The following is a 24,109-nucleotide window of genomic DNA, read 5'->3' as shown; positions in this document are numbered from 1 at the left end:
TGGCTACCAAATTTGGTTTGGCTACGCCAACATTTGTGTAAAGACGTCCCATTGGCAAGGATACAATTTTGGCTTGATGCCATAGCAACACAATGTAAATGGGGTGTGGGCATCATTGAGTTTTTTAATCAAGACCATGTCACAAATGTGGGTACCAAATGTTGTATATCTGTGACAAATAAAACCTAATTTTTACATACAAATTTTCTAGGGGGCGCTATTGCACCCATTTTTGTATTTTCTTACATCAATCTGTTCAGGGTTGAGGTGTGAACTCAGGATTAAAATTTGAGTGAAATCAGCCAAAGTTTGTGCAAGTTATCAGGTGTCGAAGTTTGATGGTGAGCCCCAAAAATGAACCCGAAATTTGCACAGTTGCCACGGCAACACCGTTTGACCTTTTAAAAAAGCTTTTAACAAATTTTAATGTCCCACTTGTCTAGATGAGACAGAATGATTCTGTCTGGGTCAAACGCCCTAAGGACGAGTTTCGTTCAAGTACGAGGACAGGTCGCACGATCAATCCAATATGGCCGATTTCCTGTTGGTTGCCTAGCAACCACATAATATACTTTTTTGTTCCTATTCCCATGATGCATCTGTGTATCAAATTTGGTTTGGCTACGCCAAAGTTTTTCTTGGGCGTCCTATTGGTGAGGGCAGATGTTTGGCCTGTCGCCATGGCATCATGATGGGAAATGGCATGGGGTTGTCATTGACTTTTTTGATCGAGACCATGTCATGAATCTGTGTACCAAATTTAATATGTCTATGACAAAGTAAATTTTTGCACTACCATGCAATTTCCCTAGGGGACGCTATTGCACCCATCTGAGGTTTTCTTATAAAAATCTGTTCAGGGTCAGGGTGTGAACCCGCGATTAAAATTTGAGTGAAATCGGCCAAAGTTTGTGCCAGAATTTGTAGATTTTACCAATGGAGAGTTTATGTCATCGCTATGGCAACAGCCATAAAAAATATGACATGGGTGTCATTGAATTTTGGATCAGGATGCCAAAATGGAATTTTGTGCAAAATTTTAGACATTTTTGAACAACTATTTGGGAACAAATGATTTTTTCCCATATTATTTTTTGTTTCAATCTATAGGGGGCGCTAATGCATCAAATTAATAATTTTCACATTAAGTAGCTTCAGGGCAGTGAGTTTAACAACTGTTTCAAATTTCATTGAAATCGGAGTTCGTTTGAGCAAATGGGAGCAATTTGTAAATCTCCAAAATTGTGTGCATTTTTGTTGCTTCACTGCTCAGAGACCGTAAGACGTGTGTAAAAAATGTGGATAACTTTTGATGTTCCACGTCTTGAGATAATGTGGACCAAATTTGAGCTCGTTCATGTGAACATCCTTGGAGGAGTTTGTAAAAGCTTAGCCAAATTTAAGCCGATATTACTGCCCCCTAGTGGAGCACACGGTGTTGGCGTAATTATATTTTTTCCTTGTCTTGACATGATCGACTTCTGTGTCAAATTTCACATTGCTACGTCATGGCGAGGGTCCCTGGTCACTACGGGCGAGTCTCAGCTCTGGTACATACACTGACTACAATGCTCTTTCGTAGGTACAATCTCGGATTTTATGTCTTTTTTTTTTTATGTCGGATGTTTAATCACTTTAAACCTGTATTTTGTACATACAGGGTATCGTTTTGTATTTCTGAAATTGACTTTTTGTTTCACAAATGTCGATGTTTTAAGGTAAAACCAGATATAACGTACTTTAGTAATGACCTAAGAATTTTTGTTGACTCACTGAACCTGATAAACCTGAAAAAAGAGAAGCTGGGTTTCTTGTCTCTTTTTTGAATGATGTCAATTTGTTCTTTTGATTACATGCTTCAGAATTTGCCCCCGTGGTTCGTTCATGAATGTATTTTTGTTTTGATTTTTCTTCACAACTGTGATTTTTTATTTTTATTTTTTTTTCTTACTAGGTTTGGATGTGATTTTTGTGTGGTGGCTTTTTGTTTGTATCTGGGATATGAAGTATAAAAAAAAAATAATTAATTATTAAATTGACTTTTTGTTTGTCCAAGTGGTGTTGCCTTACCGCACATGACAGCCGGCTCACGCTTGCGCAGAACATTCTGAACTCCACAGCTGAAACATTGAGGGACTTTCTACAAAAACAATGAAATAATCCGGTAAATATTGTGCTTTTTTGGGAGGTAAAGTTTATTAAAGCTTCTCTCGTCTCGGGCTTGATGTTCAGTCGCTTCACCGCTGCTGCCTGCCGCTCTCACCGCCGCCTGTTCCTCCTCTCTTCAGCGGGGACTCGGAGCTCAGCGTGGCCGCAGCAGGGCGCGATGCAGTCGGCCGTGGTGCGATGCCTGCCCGGGGAGCCCAAACTCACCATCTCCTTCTGCTTGGACGGGAGCCACAAACACATGCTCCGGGACCAGGACGAGCCCGTGGGGAAAGTCCTGACGCGGATCGGCCACAACCTCACCAAGAACCAGGGCAAGGGCAAGAAGAAGAAGAAGCGCGGAGAGGAGCCGAGTGATGGTGCGCAGCCCGCCGCGGAAGTGAAGCTGCTGTTCGGGGAGGAGCCGGTGGAGGAGTCGGTGTTGAACTCGGAGGCCTGGAGGGACGGAGCGGTGCTGTGTGTGGGGGAGGTTCGGTACGCGGTGATGAGGAACGCGCCCACCTTCACCTCCGCGGAGCTGCCCCGGTCCCTCATGGCTGGGTTCCCCGTCTGCCCCAAACTGCAGCTGGAGTTTGGGAAGATGGAAGACTGCGAGTTCACGTGGTTCAAGGAAAAATGGTACAGTACTTACTTGTAGAAGAGGTGTAGTAGGGTCTTAAAGGTCTTGTTATGGTCATGTTATAAACGCTGTCACCTCATCAAAAACATGCCTGGAGTTGAGCTTTGTTTCATTATCCTAGTTTATTTATCTGTCTCCAAAGCTCAAAATGTTCTGTGCTACCTTGTGAAGTCATGTAGTGGTAGTTTTCAACAGCTACCTTTAGTAGAGATTGAGTGTTTTCGGTTTGAAAACTCAGCCTAAATATGCAGGGTTAGTGTGAATGAAACAAAACACAAGTCCAGGTCTGTTTGGGATGAGGAAACAACATTATAACAGATATATATATATATATATATATATATATATATATATATATATATATATATATATATATATATATATATATATATATATATATATATATATATAAAATGGTGTTATATGGGCCCTTTAAATAATTGACCTTTTTATGTGTTTATAAAGCAGTTATGACAAAAATTGTTGTAGCTCACTTGGTATTACGCTGACCTCAAATTCAGAGGTCGGCAGTCCAATCCGTACTTTCAACCTTGAACATTGCTGTTGTGTTCTTGGGCAAGAAGACACATCACACACACCTACCACCTTGTATGACATGATATGATTGATGGTCAGAGAGGTTGAAGGCACAGATTCACTGCCATGCGTTCAGTGTTGGGAAGGTGACTTTTAAAGTGTATTCCCCTACAGATTACAGATTACATACCCCAAAATGTAGTTTGTAACATTATCCATTAAATTACTTATAGTGAGTAACGTAATCTGAATACTTTGGATTACTTGATTTGCTGTAGAGAAGCAAAGATGAGGATATTTTGAAATAAGATGTTTTGTCTGCTAAAAGAAAATAAAAAGCCCAGACTTTACTTTACTTAACTTTACTTAACCAAATTAAAAATATCATTGAAGAAGAGGAGGAGACATGGCAGCATGGTTTAGTCCTGTTAAATCCTGTTTTAGTATTTGTTTTAGTTGTTTTAGTCCTGGTTTAGTCCTGGTTTTAGTCTTGGTTTTAGTGCTGGTTTAGTCCTGTTAAATCCTGGTTTAGTCCTGTTTTAGTCCTTGTTTTGTTCCTGGTTTTAGTCTTGGTTTAGTCCTGGTTTTAATACTGGTTTAGATCTGGTTTGGTCCTGTTTTAGTCCTGGTTTTAGTCCTGGTTTAGTCCTATTAAATCCTGGTTTAGTCCTGTTTTAGTCCTTGTTTTAGTCCTGGTTTAGACCTGGTTTAGACCTGGTTTAGTCCTGGTTTAGTGTCCGGCAATGAGTGAAATTACCGGGGGGGGGGGGGGGATATAGCCCAAAAATGTGAAAACAGGAAAATACCGCCGTGTAATCCATTTATTTCAACAAAGTAACTGTAACTGTAATCCAATTACCACTCACTGAAACAGTAACTGTAACTGAATACAGTTACTCATAATTTGTACTCTGATTACGTAACTCTGGTACATGTAATCCGTTACTCCCCAACACTGCATGCGTTAGTCTGCTCTCGGCCAACTGTGACTACAAATGTATGTGAATTATTAGCGTTATGGGAACTCTGTGTGTGTGGGCTTTAGGGTTAGATTGACAGATGTTTGTGGGTAAGCTGATTGAGCTGAAGTATAAAAGATAAAAATTTCTATTAAGTAATACCTTAATTAATCAATGCTTTTCAAATATATAGTCAGAAAAATGATTCTAACTTGGCCCAGCAATAATAAGTTCAGAATATGTTTTATTTTGTTTCTGTCTTAAGAACAATGCCCTTAAACATAAAAGGTGCATTTTGGGTGGAGTGTCTGATAAATGCTTTTCTCTAGCCAGTTGTCTTTGCTTTGTCTGGAAAGTTTCACAGTATGGTATTAAACCTTTCTATTTTCATTGAAACCAAACAAGATCAAGTTACAGGTCAGATCTGTGGAGAGACAACCCCGCTCATAATCAGAATGCCTGTTTTTCTAGGTATTTTTGAGCTATAAAACCACCTATAATTGAATAAATGAAAGTTAGGGATGTTTAATATCATACTGTTGAATATTTCAGGCAGAGCAATGATATATCCGTAGAAACAGGCAGATGATGGACCTCCACCAAAAAGGTTACACAATGCACCTTTAAAAGATCAAAATGCCACTTTAAATCTAAACAGTATTTTTCTGTTGCTTTTTCCAGTGTAGGTTCAGGTGAGAATTGGGTTGAAGTCGGTTCTGGTCGAGTTTTCGTCCCCTCTAATGAAGACATTGGGAGCAGACTCCAACTCCGCTGTTTACCCAAAGACGGGACGAGGACTGGTTTGATCAAAGAGCTGCAGTCGGAGGGATCTATAGAGGCCGGACCGGGGACGTGCACTTTTGACACTCGGTGTGTGCTCTGAAAAGATGTGTTTGTTTTTGACAGATTATAATTGTGATTATTCAGGTCAGAATCAGAAGAACTAAAAAATAAGAACTGATAAACATGATGATTTTATAAGCAAAAACTGTTACTTAAATTCAGTCTACTCGCTAAAAGTAGTGATCCTGAAGTGCATTTTTATTTTGTTTTGTCAAGGTTTTATATTGCACAAAATAGATTCTTGTGAGCTGTCATGTTATAATGTTGTAATCTCCTCAAAACAAACCCAGAATTTTGTTTTGTTTCATTCACACGTGTTTGAGTAATTCTTTATTATTAGTCTTTATATTTATACCACCCTAGAAGTTAACAATTACAATACAATTAGGACAAGGGTTTACTATCTCAGTTGAAAGGTCCAAGTATATTGATAATCTGCAGCTAATGTCATCAGGAAAAAACTGAAAGCATTACTCTGTCTGAAAATCAGTTTCTAAAGTTAGACTTGATCTGAGCTTTGTTTTAACACAATCTGATCAGAAAGAAATGAGATGGAACTACAACAAGTGAGCTGGTTTCTTGAATTTTCAGATGATCTTAAAACTTTTTGTCAGTGTTTACTAAAGTTTGCCTTATGTCACCACGGCAAATGCTGAATATTCTGTCTATAGAGGTACATGTAGAACAACCTCAGCGTCATGTCACTGCAACGTACGGATAAGAAGATGAGAAAATATTAGCTTCATATTTTTGAATGCCGTCTGATAAACGTATGATTGTTCTCTTTCTGCAGGCACCTCTTCACGCAGCAGCAGACGCAGTGGCCGGAGGTCAGAGTTGTGTCTTACAACATTTTGGCGGACGTTTACGCTCAGACCGAACTGTCTAAAACGGTCCTGTACCCCTATTGCGCCCCCTATGCCCTGGAGCTGGACTACAGGATCAACCTCATCAGGAAGGAACTGTCCGGCTATAACGCTGACCTCATCTGTCTCCAGGAAGTCGACAAAGGTGAGGATTCAAGAGACGCAGACATGAATATTTATGGTAATAATACCTTCTATTTGGAATGGGACAAAACTATTTCAAGACGAGATATGAGATTGGTTCAAAACGAGATTTTAACATAATTCCTAATATGTAAACTGCAATTCAGTTTCCAATTTTAGGCATCACAATGTTTTATTTAATAATTTTGTGGCCATTCTAATGCTGCTCTTGGGAGCTGAAAGAGATGTAACTCACCCTTTTTTATCCAAACCAAATGGAAACATATGGAAAAAAAATCTCACAAGCTCATTTTGCTCATGTATGCACAATCTTGTGGCAATTTTGTCTTGTGAGATCTTGTGAGAGTTGATCTACCTTCCATTTATATAGCACTTTTCAAGACACCCAAAGTGATTCACAATAACACACAGACCACACTGTCACATACATACACACGCACACACACAAACATGGGAGCGGTTAGGTGAAATTAAAGGCCAGTTTATACAGAAATGCTTTGAGAAGTGATTTGAACTGATCAGTGATTTGTTTGCATAGAGGGAGTGAGTTCCAGGGTGTAGGGGCTGAGTGGAGGAGGAATGAATATATCTTATAATGTTGTTTCCTCATTACAAACATACCTGGAGTTGTTTTGTTTCATTCACACATGTTTAACACACAAACCCTGCACATTTAGGCTCTTCTCTCAAATGGAAAACACTCTGTTCCACCTTGTGATGTCATATGGTAACACAGGATGTTTTTAAACCTTCACTAGAGCATTTCAGCCCTGGAATATATACGGTAAATATGAAAAAAATGTGTTTTTAATTGATAATTGTGATTTTTTCAGTATGTTGGGAAGGCGAGGAGAAAATTCAGTTTGTCGACTGGACAAAAGTTTGTTAGGTTGAAGACGTTTCGCAGCTCACAAACGTCTTCAACCTAACTAACTTTTGTCCAGTCGACAAACAGAATTTTCTCCTCGCCATTGATTCTACCTGGACGACTGAGGGATTCTTCACACATCTCGAGAGTATGTTGGGAAAATGATTTAATTGGATCACTTCTGGTAAATACGTTTAGCACTCTGAAGCATCGTAAAATCTCCACTGGTTTAACATTAGGCTCATTGAAAATTCTATGAGGTGTGATATCACTGTGTTCTATATTTATATCTAGTATTTAACATTTAATATATTTTTCCTGTCTTTCTGTGTGCATTTTGTCAGGAGTCTTTGAGGATAGTCTGTCCCCTGCGATGGATGCTTTCGGTTTCGATGGAGTTTTCAGGATCAAAGAGAAACAGCATGAAGGACTGGCCACTTTCTTCCGCAGGTTTGACCTGATTTTATACTTTAAAAATGCAAGTTGTCATGTCGTGATGTAAAATGGCCATTCCGTTTTCCTAAACATTTAGGATAGAATAGATGAACAGAACCTCATTACAGAGCTCCATCTTAATAATTCTGGACTAAACAAGATAAAGTAAAATATATGTTTTAATCAGTTTTTTAATTAACTTTATCTCACAGTTGATCAATTAGTTTTAAAATACAATTAAGTGCATATAGTCAAAAGTATTGAAAGTGTGCATTCCAAAACAACATGTGCAACTTTGCCGCTGATGTCAACATTCCCTGCGAAATGTTCCCTGGGGAATGATGCTGGGGAAGTAACAAGAGACTGGTGTCAAATAAAGCATAATTATATAAATGTATATGTACAAGGGAAAATAAAATATAGAAATAAAGTAATAAAAATATTAGGGCCGGGCACGTTAACGCGTTAACTTTGCGTTAACTAATTAAGTCATTAACGCCGACAATTACTTTAACACCGTTAACGCAGTCTTTTATATTATTTATTTATTTATTTTATTGTAAACGTCTATTTCTCACTGGCTTTTATTTTGAAAAAGTCCACCGCAAGCATTTCTTTAAGTTTGACGTCTTTTCTTTACACTTTTTTCACTTTTTTCTGACCACGTGAGATGCAACGTGCCCAAGCCTCCGCGAGCCGCGGGCCCAGCGCGGGGTTCGGCTGCAGGCTCCAGCTCTGAGCTGAGCTTATTTCTTTAGTTCAGTGCTGGAGTAACTGATTTACCCAGATACCATTGGAAGAAAAAATGTGATTGGTCCATTTCCATTCCATTATATTAACCCTTTGTTTCCTAAGAAATATCAGTCCAAGTTTATAACACTGATCTAGAAATTATTACTAGTGTAGTGTTCATTACTCACAGCATAAAAAATATTCAATAAATATATTAGTAGTACAAACGTCCATTCAATATTTTTTCTTGAGCCTTCCCTGAACACTTTGAAGGCTCTGAGGTTCCCCTGTGAAAGAAATGCTGTTTGCACAACAAATGTGTGGCTCTTTCATTTACATTTCCAGTAAAAGTGCGCTATACTCTACTTTTTAATTCATTAATTGGTTTTGCATATAACATGCGATTAATCGCGATTAATCGCTCGAACTCATGCGATTAATCGTGATTAAATTTTTACATTTTTGCCCAGCCCTAAAAAATATATCACTCAGCTATATACAAGAGGTCTTTAGGAAAAACAGTGCAAAGATCATATGATGATTGACAGGAGATAGGGTTAGCTGTTACATAAGGGTGAGTCGTTGTACAGTTGTAGGGAGTATTATCTGTTACATAAGGGTGAGTTGTTGTACAGTTGTAGGGAGTATTATCTGTTACATAAGCGTGAGTTGTTGTTCAGTTATATGGAGTATGGTATGATTGTAGTCCTGTATTTCTCTCAGATCATGTATACTTTATCTGTTACTCAGAGAAATGAGAAGAAGACAACTTATTAACTTTTTGTTGGCTATTAACACAGATGTATAGTAATATTTACAGTAATGAGCCTTTGACCCTGCTCCCTCTGTGCAGGTCTCGTTTCCGTTTGCTGAGTTCTCATGACGTGGTTTTGAGTGAGGCTTTGGGCTCAGACTCTCTTCACTCAGACTTACTCCAAAACCTGAGCTCTAAGCCGGACTTAAAGGAGAAGGTCCTCCAGAGGTCCACGTCTCTGCAGGTGTCTGTTCTCCAGGACCTGCTCCAGCCTGAGCGCTCCCTCTGTGTGGCCAACACTCACCTGTACTGGCACCCCACAGGTAACAAAAACACGCACAGTGTAATGAGATAATGGGACTATAATTTCCTCATCACCACAATAAGGGTTATATATTACACCAAATTTTATTTTTATTTTTTTTCAAAACACAACTCCAAGTATGTCAGTGATGAGGAAACGACATTATAGAACATAGCTCAGAGAATATCACAATATGAGCCCTGGAAAGTTATAAAACTATGGGCTAAAATATACTCTAAATGTTCCTTAGATGGGTAGTTTGAGAGTCTACAGTTACACAAAATCTGGACAAATAATGCTAATGCGTCATAATTAGTCCACAATAAACACAGTGTGCTAAAAACTGACACTCCCTCAAATCATAGTATTTCAGATAATAATCTTGTATACTTGTATTGTATATCTATATTGTATTTGTACTTTATGTGTAATGCATCTTTGGGTATCTCTTGAAAAGCACTGGTTGAAATAGATTTGACAAAGAGTAGCTAGAGCTTTATTCTTGCGCCCTCTTCTGTCCGCAGGTGGCAATGTGCGTCTGGTGCAGATGGGCGTGGCTCTTACTCACCTGGGTCATGTGATCAGCACCGTCTCACCTGGAGCGGCCCTGGTCTTTTGTGGAGACTTCAACTCCACTCCACACTCAGGTAAAAGCACCAGCCTCACAGTGTAATTACCCAAGTCATTTTTCAAGGTTTTCAGGAAAATACAAAAATCAGTTGCCTTTATCAATAAGATGATGGGAGCTTTTTTTGTTATTTGCCAACGACACTTGGTTTGGAGTCTAAAATAAGATAATGCAGAGTTGTTTTTTCATTTACAAAGTCCCCTACCTTTGGTTAAATCCACACCATGTTCTAGGGTGGCCTGGGTTCTTTCAAATATACTTTATTTTAAAATTGTAATTTATCTTTACTGTGCAAATTTACTGAGAGCAAAGTGAAACAGGAGCATCTGAAGGAAATCTGTCCAGAATAAAATAATCACAAGAATGCTAAAACTTTCTTTCTCTCCCTTTTCCCCCTCTCTGCCTCCTCTCTCCATCTCTTTCTCTCTATCTTCCCCTCTTGCGTTTTCTTTATCTCTCCTGTCTACTCTTTCCCTCTCTCTCCCATTCTTATCCCATCACTCTCTTTCTCTCTCCCCTCCCTCTTTTCTTAGTTTTTTCTTTCTCGCTTTCTCTCTCTCAACCCCCTTTTCCATCTTTTTCTTTCCTTCTTTTTCCTTCTCTTTCCATTTGCATCCCCTCCCTTCCTCCTTATTACTCTGTCTCTTTCCCCCTCTCTCTTTCTCATTCTCCCCCTCTTGTTTTTCTTTGTCCTCCTTGTGCCACCCCCTTCTATTTCCTCTTTTTCTCTCTTTTCATCTTTTCTCCTTTTCTTTCAATCAAAAACCCCTGTTTTCTATTTGCCATCCCTTCTTTCACTTCCTCCCTCCCTCTCTCTTCCTCTCCCTCTTTTCTCCCCTCCCTCTTTTTCTTCTTTCTCTCCCTCTCTCCTCCCCTCCCTCTCTCTCTCTCTCTTCTCTCCCCCTACATCCCTCTCTCCCACTCTCTTCCTCTCTCCTTCCTTTCTCTCCCCCTCTCTCCCTCTCTCTTCAGGTGTGTGTGAGTTGTTGACACACTCCTCCATCCCTCAGTCTCACTCAGACTGGCTCAGCTCTGGTCTGGACCATCACTGCCCCATGGACCTGGCCTCTCCGTTCCCCCCTCTCCTCTCCGCCTGTGGGACGCCTCCGTACACAAACTACGTGGGGGGATTCAAAGGCTGCCTGGACTACATCTACATCCAACCGGACCACATGAAGGTATTTTTGACTCATGTGGAAAAGAAGAGTGATATTTGCACAATTATCGTATTTTACGGGCTATTAGGCGCTCTGGATTATAAGACGCACTGTCATTAAATGCTCTATTTTCAAACTTTTTTCACAAATAAACCGCACCCGACTTTAAACGAAACACAAGAGTTGGATGGGTCAGTGGGTCTTTGTTTGTCGCGTTCACGGTGACTCTGGGCTTTGTTCAGTTGTGGCGTGTAGGGAGGGTGCTGTCTGGGACCACTGGATTGTCAGCGTGTTCGCAGTGACTCAGTTGTTCAGTTGTGACTCAGAAAGGCACATTTGACTTGCTTTTTCAGTTCGTTCCTCCGTTCCGTTCCTCGTCGGCGTGGAGTGATGAGTGTGTCTGTGGGTGTGTTTCGCTGCGCGGTCACTGTCTGCTCCGTGTGTGTTTGCGTGCGCTGCAGGTGGTGCGGCTTTATAGTTTACTGAACACTGGAACACCCGAGTGGATTCATGTATGGGGCGCTGTGGATTGTGGGGCGTGCGGTCGTTTTTTGATGCGGTTAGAGGCTTAAGAGCGTGCCTAATGACCCGGAAAATACGGTAACCATCAGTATCATCACAATTAATAATTAAAGTGTCCTGGGGGTGCCCTACATGTATCTCTAATGGTGGAATGTTTTGAGGTTGCCTTGGTGACACAATGCACACATTAGCATTTTAACATATGTTTTGGTCAATATGTTGTACCTTTTAATTTAGGCCTCTGCAAACATGTTATGAACTGCATTGTTATTGTTATTAACTTTGCACTCCACTGTAACTTCTTTTATTAACAGGCATGTAACGCAGCTGCTTTTGTTGTCCTGTAGGTGGCGCAGGTGATCCCACTGCCATCTCATGAGGAGGTGACCACATATGAGGCTCTGCCCAGTGTCTCTCACCCATCTGACCACATCTCTTTAGTCTGTGACCTGCTCTGGAGCCCCCAAAACAAACAATAACACCTAAAAATACAACATTAATACACATTATCCAGACTTATCCACTATCTTCCACTGGTTTGTGACACGCTGTAGAGTCTTAATGCCTTTAAGCTGCTGATGCAATGTCTGCAAGGTTTACCCTTCTTATTTACTGAATTGACGTCATTTTCGGAAAAAAAAGGTTGTGTATGAATTTTCAAGGTCGATGTGGGAATCTTCAGTTACCTCTTTATTAATGATGAAGTTTGGTTTGCACCACAGAATGTTCCAGGTTCCATTCTTTTTTAAGGAGAGACAATGCATTTGTCTGTTTCTGTCTTTTGATATTGTGACATTGCTTGGGTGTCCTAAAATGTGGGCTCTCTAAATTAAACAAGATTTAATAACAACATATTAGTATGTCTCTTTTGAGGTGTTTGTCCAGAATAAATTCATAACACACCTTTCACACTTTTGTACAGCCCTGCAATTTGCAAGCATAAAATGGTTCTATGTTGTACTATTTGTTGACCCATCTAAGAATTGTTTGCACAAATATTGCTGTGTATTTAAACAATAAAAGTTTTTAACCTAGATTCCCAGCTAATCTGATAAGAGAAAAGGTTAAATTTATTCCTCTGTACTTTTTTCTTCTCGTTGGATAAGATAAATCAATCAATCCTTTAAATTCATTAAACAGTAAATTTTAAAACCCATGGTAGAAAATATTTGAAGGAAAAAATAAATAAATATTAGGGTTTAAAAATGTGTGTTTGTTTTTTCATTTCTTTTTTTGACTTTCTTCATTCACAAATCCTGTCCAATGACAACAGCCACGCTGTTGTGCTCTGATTGGTCAAACTGCTGAACGGGGCGTGGCTGTAGTACGCTTGGTAGCAACGGTTGCTAAGGGGAACAGCTGAGCAGTTGTGTATTCTGTTACAAAATGTCCCAAACACTCTTATAATATTTAATGATACGAGTTTTATGTTTTAAATTATGAAGTCATAATAATAATAAAAACTGGGGTTTATTTCCCCATTTTATTTTATTTATTTATTATTCCTTTGTTTTGAGTTTGCCGGATATGACACGTCACTACGCCGCCGCTGATCCGGAAGCCAAACAAAAGCGAATCCGGATTTGAACGCTCGACGTGTCATTCAGTGATTCATAATTTTGCCGCAGACTTTACAGACTTTTTGGGAGGCTTTTCTACGGTAAGGTTCATTTTTATACACATATATTGTATTGGAAGGTGTCATTCTTTTATAATTAGTCGGAATTTAGATAAAAATGAGCGTAGTACTCTGTTACCCCAAAGTTAGGTGCTCAATCAAAGATCACTTTGGACTAAAAATGTATGTTCTTCATTTCTTCTGTAAAATTGACGTCACAAAGTGGGTTAGTAGTACTTTAGCGTTGAACTGTAATGTCTTCGCTGTATTGTATTTCTGTTTGGGAATCTGCACCTGTTCAAAGCCTCGTAATAAACACGAAGGGGAAATCAGTTCACATTCATAACACTCACTGGAATGTTCCTTCGATAGAGACTGCAGGTCTATTTTGGTTTCTAATGAGTCTCTTAAGTGTTAAAAGGCAATGAAACGCATGAGCTCGTTTACCCGTAATAAAGTATTTGTGAATTACTCCAGTGATTACTCCTTTTTAGGCTGCCACGTGATGTTCAATCAGCTGATAATGTAGATGCTGAACCATACAGTCTGTGTGCTGAACGGAATTCTCTGCCTGGACAATTCATATCCTGTTCATGTTTGTGTATTCAGTGTGTTTAATCTTATAATTGCACTGTTACCATCATGTCCTTACTATTATCTGCATCCCCAAATGTAATATACTATAGAGTTATATTAATATGTGACCTTGTGGATGATAATAGCTTTGTTATAGCCTTGTTACAGCTCAGTGCAATAGCTTTTTTAGGGTTAGAGAGAGGGGGAAATCACTGAATATCACTGTAGCCAAAGATGGTGATTTGTAAACAGGTTCCTCTGGTTTCAGTGACTCCCGGGCATGAAAGCAGATAAGACTTTCCCCCTGTTATATATACATATATATATATATATATATATATATATATATATATATATATATATATATATATATATATATATATATATATATATATATATATATATATATATATATATATATATATATCTCATAAGAACAGAAAATACAATTGATGTTATTTATGTTATTTAATCTGTATAGAAAGACAAGAGACAGAATCTGTCAGAGGACTAGTATGTTGTGGAATAGTAATCAAATATCCACCCACTTCTTACTACTACTACTACTACTGCTACTACTACCATTTCCACTACCACGGCCATGATTTGGTGTGTTTCGAGATTTCACTTTTACTGCACTATATTGCCTTTTGCTACTACTACTTACTACTAATACTACTGCCCATATTTTAAAGAACAGACTATTCTGGGGTCGTGTTAAATTAATATTGAAAGTGCTGTATGTCAAAATATGTCTCACAGTTTACCTAATAGTTCTGAATCTGTATTAATTGTATTCTTGTCATGATGCAGGTCAAAGATGAAGGCTCTGATCCTGGTCGGCGGATATGGGACCCGGTTGCGGCCTCTCACTTTGAGCGTCCCTAAACCTCTGGTGGACTTCTGTAACAAACCCATCCTCATGCACCAAGTCGAGGCTCTGGTCAAGGTGAGAAACTGTGGAAAAGATCTTAAAGGGCCCATATTATTCTATTTTCTATGTTATATCTATGTTATAATGTTGTATCCTCATCAAAAACATACCTGGATTTGTGTTTTGTTTCATTCTCTCCATTGAGAAAAAGAATTAATGGACCTTCCACCTGAAAAGTTACACACTGCACCTTTAACAGATGTTTTTTTCTGTAATTTTAGGCCGGAGTGGACCATGTTATTCTGGCGGTTAGCTACATGTCCGAACTGCTGGAGCGAGAAATGAGGATCCAAGAGGAGAGGGTGAGGACAAAAACATGGAAAATCTTGGAAGAGTCATAATAATGTTGATAATAATAAGACATTTTAGAAAGTGATTTGAACCAAAACTGACTATTTTTGGTTTCTGTTTTTCAGCTTGGAATCAAGATCTCCCTGTCTCATGAGAAGGAGCCTCTAGGAACAGGTCAGTCAGGGTTAGACCTGTTTTTAGACCAGTTTCAGACCTGTTTAGAACTTCTTGGGGGAAAGGACAGCACATACTATTCAAATGCATCACCTCAATATACAGTATACAAATTCAGTTTGTGTTATGCATGGTAATTTGTCTCTTTTGAACTATGCAAATATCATCATCATTATTTCATTTTGCATTTTTTTTTTCTTGTCACTGATATTTTTTTGGTATTAAACAGACAATAAGGAAGACATTGGACATAACAAATCATAACATCCAGAAATATTCTTCACACACACACCAATAAAATAATGTTAATGTAGTTTTTCTTGTATAATTATAGTTACTTATATAGTTGTGTTTAGACATTTAAATTTTAATCACAGTTAACTGATTCCTCGCCATCACTTTGTGCTTCAGTTCTTTCCACAAATTCAGAATCAAATTGTTTGAGTCTTGCCATTAAAAATTAGAATAATTTCATAATCTAAACTAAAAAAATAAATAGGTTTAGGTTGACAGTTACAGATTTTCTCAGTATTTATTTATAATTCTGTTTTGTTTATATTTTAACATTATGAAAATTCTAACAAGTATTCAAAAGGCCTGTATTAGGCTATTGTCTGATCTGTTATATCGCAAACATATCTGGAGTTATATTTTGTTTCATTCACACATGTTTAACACAAACCCTGAATATTAAGGCTGAGTTCTTCTCTCAAACAGAAAACACTGTTCCACCTTGTGATGTCAGTGGCAATACAGGAAGTGCTCCACTTTGTTTTTAAATTCCATGCACCTTCATTAGAATCAATTGGATAATTTCAGCCCTGGATTTGCCCATCTGCACAAAGAAAAAGACAAAATGTAACTGTTAACTTGAAAACTACCACCTCATTATATCACAAGCTGAAACAGAGCATTTTGAGCTTTGGAAATGTAGACAGACTAATAATAAAGGATTACTGAATTTTTGCATAATATATAAAAAGAAAAAAACAACTTTATGTGTATTTTGTTCTGTTTTTTAATTTTAACAATATGAAAATTTAAACCAAATATTAGAATTTAAGTAAGTAAAAATATATTCCTGTGTATTCTGCCCCTAGCGGGTCCATTGGCTCTGGCCCGGGATTTGTTAAACGTGGACAGTGAACCGTTTTTTGTGCTGAACTCGGATGTGATCTGTGACTTTCCCTTCACTGACCTGCTGCAGTTTCACAAGAACCATGGGCGAGAGGGCACCATTGTGGTAAGAACAAATATTTAAAAATTTAAACTTTTCTGGTGGAGGGTCCGTCAAATGCTTTTCTCCATAGAAACGTCATTGCTTTGTCTGGAATGTTTCACAGTCTGGTATTAAACCTTTCTACTATCATGGAGACCAAACCAGACCAAGTTACAGACCGAGTTAAACGTCTTTTGTCTCCTCCAGGTGACCCGTGTGGAGGAGCCGTCCAAATATGGCGTGGTGGTTTACGACGGCGACAGCGGCAGCATTCATAGATTCGTGGAGAAGCCGCAGGTTTTTGTGTCTAACAAAATCAACGCTGGAATGTACATCTTCAACCCCAGCATGCTCCGGCGCATACAGGTCAGGAGGCCCCTCTAGGCCTGCGGTGGAGTTGATAGACCTGATTTAGACCTAGCTTAGTCCTGGGGTAGACCTGGGTAGACCTGGGGTAGACCTGGGTGTAGACCTGGTGTAGACTTGGTGTAGACCTGGTGTAGACCTGGTGTAGACCTGGTGTAGACCTGGTGTAGACTTGGTGTAGACCTGGTGTAGACTTGGTGTAGACCTGGTGTAGACCTGGTGTAGAGCTGGGTTAGTATTGTCTTAATTGTATGTAGACCTTGCGAATCCTTGTTTAGATCTAATTTAATCTTGGTTTAGTGTTGTTTTATTCCTGGTAGTAAAGTTTTTGTATTTTGTAGGTTTAGTTCTGGATTTCATGGTTAAGACTTGGTTAAAGGAGCACAATGAAACTTTTCTGGGGAAGGAGTCACCACCTGCTTGTCTCCATGTTATTGCTTTGCCTGGAATGTTCCACTGCATGGCTTTAAACTCTTCATGGAGACAACCAGGTGAGGTCACCAGGCAAGGTTAATGCCACACACTGTGGAACATAACATCTTCATGGACACAAAGCAGGTTGCTCGTTTTAAGTTATAGTTTAGTCTTATTTTATACTTTATGTTTAGTCCTTGACTTAGTATTTGTTATTTGCTGTTGCCATTTTAAAATAACAAAAATAACTTTTACTTCCACATTTATTTCTTAAATGTGGGTTTATATTGACGGGATTGAAATGCATTTGTGAATAAATAAATGTTGTATATTCTTTATGTGTGCAGCTCAGACCGACATCGATAGAGAAGGAGATCTTCCCAGTGATGGCAGAGGAGGGTCACCTGTTTGCCATGGAACTGCAAGGTGAGTACCAAAGCAAAACCAAAACAAACAACCAAGACCTGACAAAGACTAAACAGCCTACATATGTAGTTCTATGTGATCCATGTTAAATCTGAAGTGTAGAAATGCAAAAGTCAGCGTTAACTTAAACATTCCCCTTTAATGCACATGTTGATGTAAATAAGTCTTCCATATTGACATGTCCACCATAACCAGGTGATTTAAATAACTTTGTTCATTGCGACTACTGTGTCTGCTCTGTCCTCTGCTCAGCTCACTGCTCGACGAAACGTAAGTTACACTGGTGCTGTAGATTTGTAGTTTGTTTTGATATCTATTTAGGTCTTCAGTGACTGACTTTCTATTCAGTTTTGATGGTCCCAAGTGATGTCAGTGGATTCACTGTGGTCATTTCTTTAGTATTGCTGTTTATTTGTTTAAATAATCTATTACGAAGATATTAGGTGGGATCCATATTTAATTATACTATGTGGCATAATGGTCTTGCTCGCGATGGCAAAAGTTTAGATTAGACATCTTAGATTAGAACATGCACAGTAGACTACCCCTCTGGCTAAGTACTCCTGTCCAAGATCCTGGGTCAAGCTCCAGTAGACCCCTGGCACTGCACTTAACCCACCTGTGTTAAAGGACGGGGCAAATGCAGAGGGCACATCTTCTATCGCTGAAGAATAACCCAGACTTACTTGCGTTTTTAGGGTTCTGGATGGACATCGGACAGCCCAAAGACTTCCTGACGGGGATGTGCATGTACCTGCAGTCCCTACGACAACACTCACCCGAGCGCCTGCACACGGGACCCGGTTTCCACGGCAACGTCCTGGTGGTGAGTGGCCAGAGTTGCATGACAAGGGCCCAAATGTGTTTTAACTTTAATTTTAATAACATTAAGTTTGAACTGTATTTTACAAGTCTGGTTATTTATGGGTTCCATGGGTTTCAGACTGAAGAAAAGTAGGTACTGTTCTCATAGCAGTAAGTTAAATGTACAAACTAGTGGACAATGGTACAAACTAGTACTCAGAACTGCACCTATGAAATTTTACTGACGCCAACCCAGAAATTTTGTTTATTTCTATGTGTAAGGGAGAAAGCACTAAGTTATGTGTGTTTGTGTTTATAGGCAGGTGTCTCTATGGTCAGTGTTGGGAAGGTGACTTTTAAAATGTATTCCCCTACAGATTACAGATTACATACCCCAAAATGTAGTTTGTAATGTAATCCATTAAATTACTTAAAGTGAGTAATGTAATCTGAATACTTTGGATTACTTGATTTACTGTAGAGAAGCAAAGACGAGGAAATCGTAACTTAAGATGTTTTGTCTGATAAAAGAAAATAAAAAGTCCAGTCTTTACTTAACCAAATAAAAAATATTATTGATAAAAGAGGAGGAGACATGGTCTGCGCAGCATGATTTAGTCCTGTTAAATCCTGTTTTAGACCTAGTTTAGACCTGGTTTAGACCTGGTTTAGACCTGGTTTAGACCTGGTTTAGACCTGGTTTAGTCCTAGTTTAGACCTGGTTTTAGACCTGGTTTAGTTCTGGTTTAGACCTGGTTTTAGACCTGGTTTAGACCTGGTTTTAGACCTGGTTTTAGTCCTGGTTTAGACCTAGTTTAGACCTGGTTTAGACCTGGTTTAGACCTGGTTTAGACCTGGTTTAGACCTGGTTTAGTCCTGGTTTAGTCCTAGTTTAGACCTGGTTTTAGACCTGGTTTAGTCCTGGTTTAGACCTGGTTTAGTTCTGGTTTATACCTGGTTTTAGACCTGGTTTAGACCTGGTTTTAGTCCTGATTTAGACCTGGTTTTAGTCCTGGTTTAGACCTAGTTTAGACCTGGTTTAGACCAGGTTTAGACGTGTGGTTTTAGTCCTGCTTTAGTCCTGCTTTAGTCCTGCTTTAGTCCTGCTTTAGTCCTGCTTTAGTCATGGTTTAGTCCTGGTTTTAGACCTGGTTTGGACCTGGTTTAGACCTGGTTTAGTGTCCGGCAATGAGTGGAATTATCAGACAAAAAACAAAAAATAAATAAATAAAGGGAATAGCCCAAAATGTGAAAACAGGAAAACACCGCCGTGTAACCCATTTATTTCAACAAAGTAACTGTAATCCAATTACCACTCACTGAAACAGTAACTGTAACTGAATACAGTGACTCATAATTTGTACTCTGATTACGTAACTCCGGTACATGTAATCTGTTACTCCCCAACACTGTCTATGGTCTGGTTTAGTTTAGTCCCCTCCCTGGTCTAGTCCCCTCCCTGGTCTAGTCCCCTCCCTGGTCTAGTCCCTCTTTTTACCCTGTCCTCTGTTTGGCCCAGGACCCATCTGCTGTGATCGGACAGAACTGCAGTATTGGTCCAAACGTGTCCATCGGGGCGGGGGTGGTGGTGGAGGACGGCGTGCGAATCAAACGCTGCACGGTGCTGAAAGGCGCCAGGGTCCGATCTCACTCCTGGTTGGAGAGCTGCATCGTGGGCTGGAGCTGCTCCGTCGGACAGTGGGTCAGTAGTACAAGGGTGCTCAAAAAGTAGAGAAAATCTGATACTAAAATTTGTATCGAAACAAGATACTCATCTGATACTATGTAGTTTTATCCTCTTGATATGCAGAAAAACTTGCACGTGCTCATTTGAGAGGGTAATTATTCATTTTAACTATATAATGCATTTAATTTAAAGACGCAGTTAAAAACAATGAAACATTACAGGACAGCTATATGAAACCAATGTCTTTTTTTTTTTTTTTTATCTAAAATATATATATTTTTTATAATCCAACAGGGTGTTCATTTTTGTACTATGTTATTACTAATTCACATTAGTCCTGTCACCAGAACAAATTTTGAAGTACAATATATTAAGAAGAAAATATGATATATAAGAAAATCTAGACAATAAACACTGAAACTGATTTAAGCCACTGACACAAAAAGGGCTACAGCTAAACTACCAGTATTCTAAATGTATAATCCAGTTACAAAAACACAATCTATAAATACATAGCAGAATTAGTTTAGTAGTTAATTTGTGTCTACAAAGAGCCATAGAAATTATTTATTTAACCCTCCACAGCTCAAATCTGATCATAGAACAGATAAATACCAAAAAGTTCTTCTCAAGTGCTAAGAAAAAGTAATATAGTAATTAGTAATTATTATGACTGTTGAACATATGAAAGGGCCCATATTACACAAAACTTACTCTTCACACATGTTTGAGTAACATTTTATTATTAGTCTGTCTCCATGTCCAAAGCTCAAAATGCTCTGTTGCACCTTGTGATGTCATGAAGCGGTAGTTTTCAAGTTAATAGCTCCTTTTACCTTTAGTTCAGTAAAGATGAGCATTTTCAGAACTGAAATTGTTCAAATGATTCTAGTGAAGGTGTGTGGAGTTTAAAAGTGTTTTCGCTGTGAAAGAAGAACCCAGCCTCATGCAGAGTTTGTGTGTTAAACATGTGTAAATGAAACAAAACACAACTCCGGGTCTGTTTTTGATGAAGAAACAGCAGATCAGAAAATAACGTAATAAGGACACTTTAAAATATAAAAAAAAGTCAAAAAGCTAATATTAAGATTTTACAGATCGTAATGATTTTAGTGCATTTTCTGATTTGTTTTTTTTCCTGTAGGTGCGAATGGAGAATGTGACAGTTTTGGGAGAAGATGTCATAGTGAACGATGAGCTTTATTAAACGGCGCCAACGTCCTCCCTCACAAATCCATCAGCGAGTCCGTCCCAGAGCCACGCATCATCATGTAGCGCCCGAACTTTGAACTGCTGACCTTTGAACTCCGCCTAAACCGAACCAGTTCCACGGCAACCTGGGGGCGGGGCAGAGATCAGGAAGAAACTGCCCCCTCTGCCGCCATATTGTGTCTTATTTTTATGAGACGGACGGTTTGGTCTGAAAGAGTTGAAGAAAGCCTGGACGCTGGCTCTGGCTCATAATGAAGAAGAGGGATATGGGTTATGCTATGTCCACACTAATATAAGTTTAACAGACAATTTTCACTTCATATGAGGATACTGAATGTTTCTAACTTTAATTTTTGTTTTGTTTGTTTTTGTCTGCTAGCAAATTAACTAAAAAGCCCTGTAACTGATGATGAAACATGGTAGAAGAACATGGTTTAAAGTGCATCTGGCAGGTTTTTGTGGTTTTCTAATTATTACTTGGTTTGGTGGGGTAGTATCTGTGGTAAATATTTACATGAATTTTCAGTTAGGTGGCAGTTTGGAGAGTAAAAGTTGAGAAAAACACAAAGCAGTGTTGAGTTCTAAAACAGAATCCCATTACCTATGTCATTTACATAAAAAAAATTCCATCCAAAATTCCATGCAGGGACAATTTATGAACAATTCATGAACAAGGATGGCATTTTTTTGGAAGTTTAAAGGTGTAACTTTTTGGTTAAGGGTCTGTCACCGGCCTGTTTCTATGGATATGTCATTGCTCTGCAATGAATGTTCCACAGTATGACATTAATCAGCTCTACTTGACATTTATTCAATCACAGGTAGTTTGATTATAGCTCAAAAATACCAAGAAAAATGGGTATTCTGACTGTGAGCGGGGTTGTCTCTCCACAGATCTGACCTGTAACTTGGTCTGGTTAGATCTCAATTGAGGGTAGAAAGGTTTAATGCCATACTATGAAACATTACAGATAAAGCAGTAGCATCTCCATGGAGACAAGCATTTGAAGGACCCAGAAAAGTTAGACAATGCACCTTTGTTCAACAAAATACATGTGCTGTCATTAATTTTTACTAGTCCAATCATAGTTATTGTGCAATTTTGACATGTTGCAGCCCTTGTTTACATCATGGTTGCTAGGTAACAGTTATGGAATTACCTCTAAGTATGTCGTATCTGCTGCCCGTGTCCAGCCAGGAAGTAAAATTATAAACAACAAGGTTTTTAGTGAAATCTTAAATATAAGGATGTTACTTTTTTTTAATTTTTTTATTTAGTCTAACCTGTCACATGCACTTTAGTTTGAACTGTCAGCTCTACCTACCAACTCCCTTTTCTTCTTCATGAACCCCAATGGAAGGATTTAAGACTTAGAGAGATTTAGACAAACTTTATAGATCCACAAGGGAAATTATTTGGACAAAGTAGCTCACACATCACAATAAATACAATAACAAAGTGCAAAAAATATAAATCTTTGGACATCTTTCAAAGGTTGCTACTGACAGTTTTTTTCCATATGGTTCTCGTCTAACTTTTAAAATGCATTTTCTACTTTATTCAGTCTCAGTTTGTTCATAAATAGCTCATTATATTATGCAGTAGAAGGAACTTGAAGATTAAAAAAACAGGTGCAGGGTATTTAAATGGAAAGTCAATCCAGTACTGATAAAAATCCCCTTTTTATTTTGAATCTTTTTGTGTTGAACTTTTCTATAATGTTTAAATACCTGCAGTAGTGTGTTGTTTCATACACATGTTTGACTATGTTGCGAGTTAGTGTACAATTGATTATGTTTTGGAGATTAACCTGAATCACTGTTAGAAATATGTACTGTTCTAAAATGCCCAGCACTGACCACAAGAGGTCACTAGAAACAAATATTTTATGAAGCAGAGCCTTGGTGTATGGCCACTGTGCACGACTGAACACCGTTCTTGGGTACTGTGTCTTGCTTTTTGCAATTTCGTCACATAAATATGCATCTTTGGACTACTTTATTAGTATGGACATAGTAGCAAAACTGTTTACAGAAATGAACGTCATTTTATCGTTAAAGATGCACTGTGTAACTTCTTGTGGGTAGTCTGACACCAGCTTGTTTCCAAGGAGATGTTATTTCTTCTTCCTGCAACTTTTCAGCATAGCTTTAACTGCTTATGTTGTTACAGATGTTTTTATTGCTAAGAAATATCCTGCAAAACATCCATTCTTACTATGATTGGGCTTGCCTCTCCACAGATCTGACTTGTAAGTTAAGCAATAAATGTCGTCAGGTTATCTTCAAAGTGATAAACAAGTTTAATGCCGCACTGTAACATCACCATAAAGATAAGCACGTGGCTGACCCATCAGGAAAGAGGAAAAGTTACATAGTGTTTCTTTAACTAAGAATGGAATAGGCTGTGTTCTTGACATTCTTGAATTTTCATCAATTATTTTGGGAAGAAAATTACCTCTACCACAAAAATAAATTTTTATTTCCTGTATATATACACTACCAGTCAAAAGTTTGGACACACCCTCTCATTCCGGACTTCCGGGACAGTCCAGAATTTTGGACATAGGACCTCATTTCCAAGTTAGCGAGAGTGTTGGAGACGTGTGGAGACACTTTTTTAAATAGTCCATCCAGTTCTTGCATTTGCAGAGGTCGCTGGTGCTAGGCTAGTGCATGTCAATGGCCATAGTTATTCTGCCACTAAAAACACCCACTCCACAAAACACCCTCATGGGCCTCATTTCCTAGTTAGCCTATGTCCAAAATTCCAGACTGTCCCAGACTCTCTTTCTATATACATATATGTATATCTATATATGTATGTATGTATATGTGTTTCTCACCTTCCACA

At 38.6% G+C, this 24,109-nt stretch overlaps 2 protein-coding genes across 5 annotated transcripts; both read left to right on the top strand.

Annotated features, from left to right (window-relative positions):
* The first annotated feature begins 1,473 nt into the window (after window positions 1-1,473).
* On the top strand, window positions 1,474-12,570 carry pde12 (phosphodiesterase 12). Of its 4 annotated transcripts, none has more exons than XM_055159517.1 (10): window positions 1,474-1,578; window positions 2,057-2,164; window positions 2,289-2,784; window positions 4,963-5,151; window positions 5,918-6,135; window positions 7,347-7,452; window positions 9,023-9,246; window positions 9,752-9,874; window positions 10,828-11,033; window positions 11,882-12,570. In XM_055159517.1, the coding sequence occupies exons 3-10, from the start codon at window positions 2,327-2,329 to the stop codon at window positions 12,011-12,013; spliced, it is 1,656 nt and encodes a 551-aa protein (XP_055015492.1). In that variant the 5' UTR covers window positions 1,474-1,578; window positions 2,057-2,164; window positions 2,289-2,326; the 3' UTR covers window positions 12,014-12,570. The 4 variants fall into 4 exon arrangements, with proteins under 4 accessions (XP_055015492.1, XP_055015491.1, XP_055015493.1 ...); XM_055159516.1 differs by having other exon boundaries at window positions 1,505-1,582; XM_055159518.1 differs by lacking the exon at window positions 1,474-1,578 and having other exon boundaries at window positions 2,118-2,188.
* Window positions 12,571-13,088: 518 nt separating this feature from the next.
* Window positions 13,089-23,746, top strand: gmppb (GDP-mannose pyrophosphorylase B). The gene is made up of 10 exons (XM_020939606.2): window positions 13,089-13,194; window positions 14,542-14,677; window positions 14,884-14,964; window positions 15,079-15,127; window positions 16,228-16,370; window positions 16,554-16,712; window positions 17,474-17,552; window positions 18,251-18,378; window positions 19,876-20,058; window positions 21,188-23,746. The coding sequence occupies exons 2-10, from the start codon at window positions 14,549-14,551 to the stop codon at window positions 21,248-21,250; spliced, it is 1,014 nt and encodes a 337-aa protein (XP_020795265.2). The 5' UTR covers window positions 13,089-13,194; window positions 14,542-14,548; the 3' UTR covers window positions 21,251-23,746.
* Window positions 23,747-24,109: the final 363 nt, after the last annotated feature.

The sequence above is a fragment of the Boleophthalmus pectinirostris genome, unplaced genomic scaffold (genome assembly GCF_026225935.1).
Source record: "Boleophthalmus pectinirostris isolate CB_2022bp ecotype Guang Dong unplaced genomic scaffold, ASM2622593v1 HiC_scaffold_23, whole genome shotgun sequence".
Taxonomy (NCBI): Eukaryota; Metazoa; Chordata; class Actinopteri; order Gobiiformes; family Gobiidae; genus Boleophthalmus; species Boleophthalmus pectinirostris.
The sequence above is the reverse complement of the archived record's forward strand: the minus strand, read 5'-3'. Positions and strand labels throughout refer to the sequence as shown.

Bases quoted from the DNA above. Each gene is read 5' to 3' on its own strand.
- pde12 (XM_020939604.2), top strand. From the start codon at position 2,225: ATGTTCAGTCGCTTCACCGCTGCTGCCTGCCGCTCTCACCGCCGCCTG. The intron at 9,247-9,751 runs GTAACAAAAACA...TTCTGTCCGCAG, and splicing joins CCTGTACTGGCACCCCACAG to GTGGCAATGTGCGTCTGGTG. The intron at 11,034-11,881 runs GTATTTTTGACT...GTTGTCCTGTAG, and splicing joins TCCAACCGGACCACATGAAG to GTGGCGCAGGTGATCCCACT.
- gmppb (XM_020939606.2), top strand. From the start codon at position 14,549: ATGAAGGCTCTGATCCTGGTCGGCGGATATGGGACCCGGTTGCGGCCT. The intron at 17,553-18,250 runs GTGAGTACCAAA...TTGCGTTTTTAG, and splicing joins GTTTGCCATGGAACTGCAAG to GGTTCTGGATGGACATCGGA. The intron at 20,059-21,187 runs GTCAGTAGTACA...TTTTTCCTGTAG, and splicing joins GCTGCTCCGTCGGACAGTGG to GTGCGAATGGAGAATGTGAC.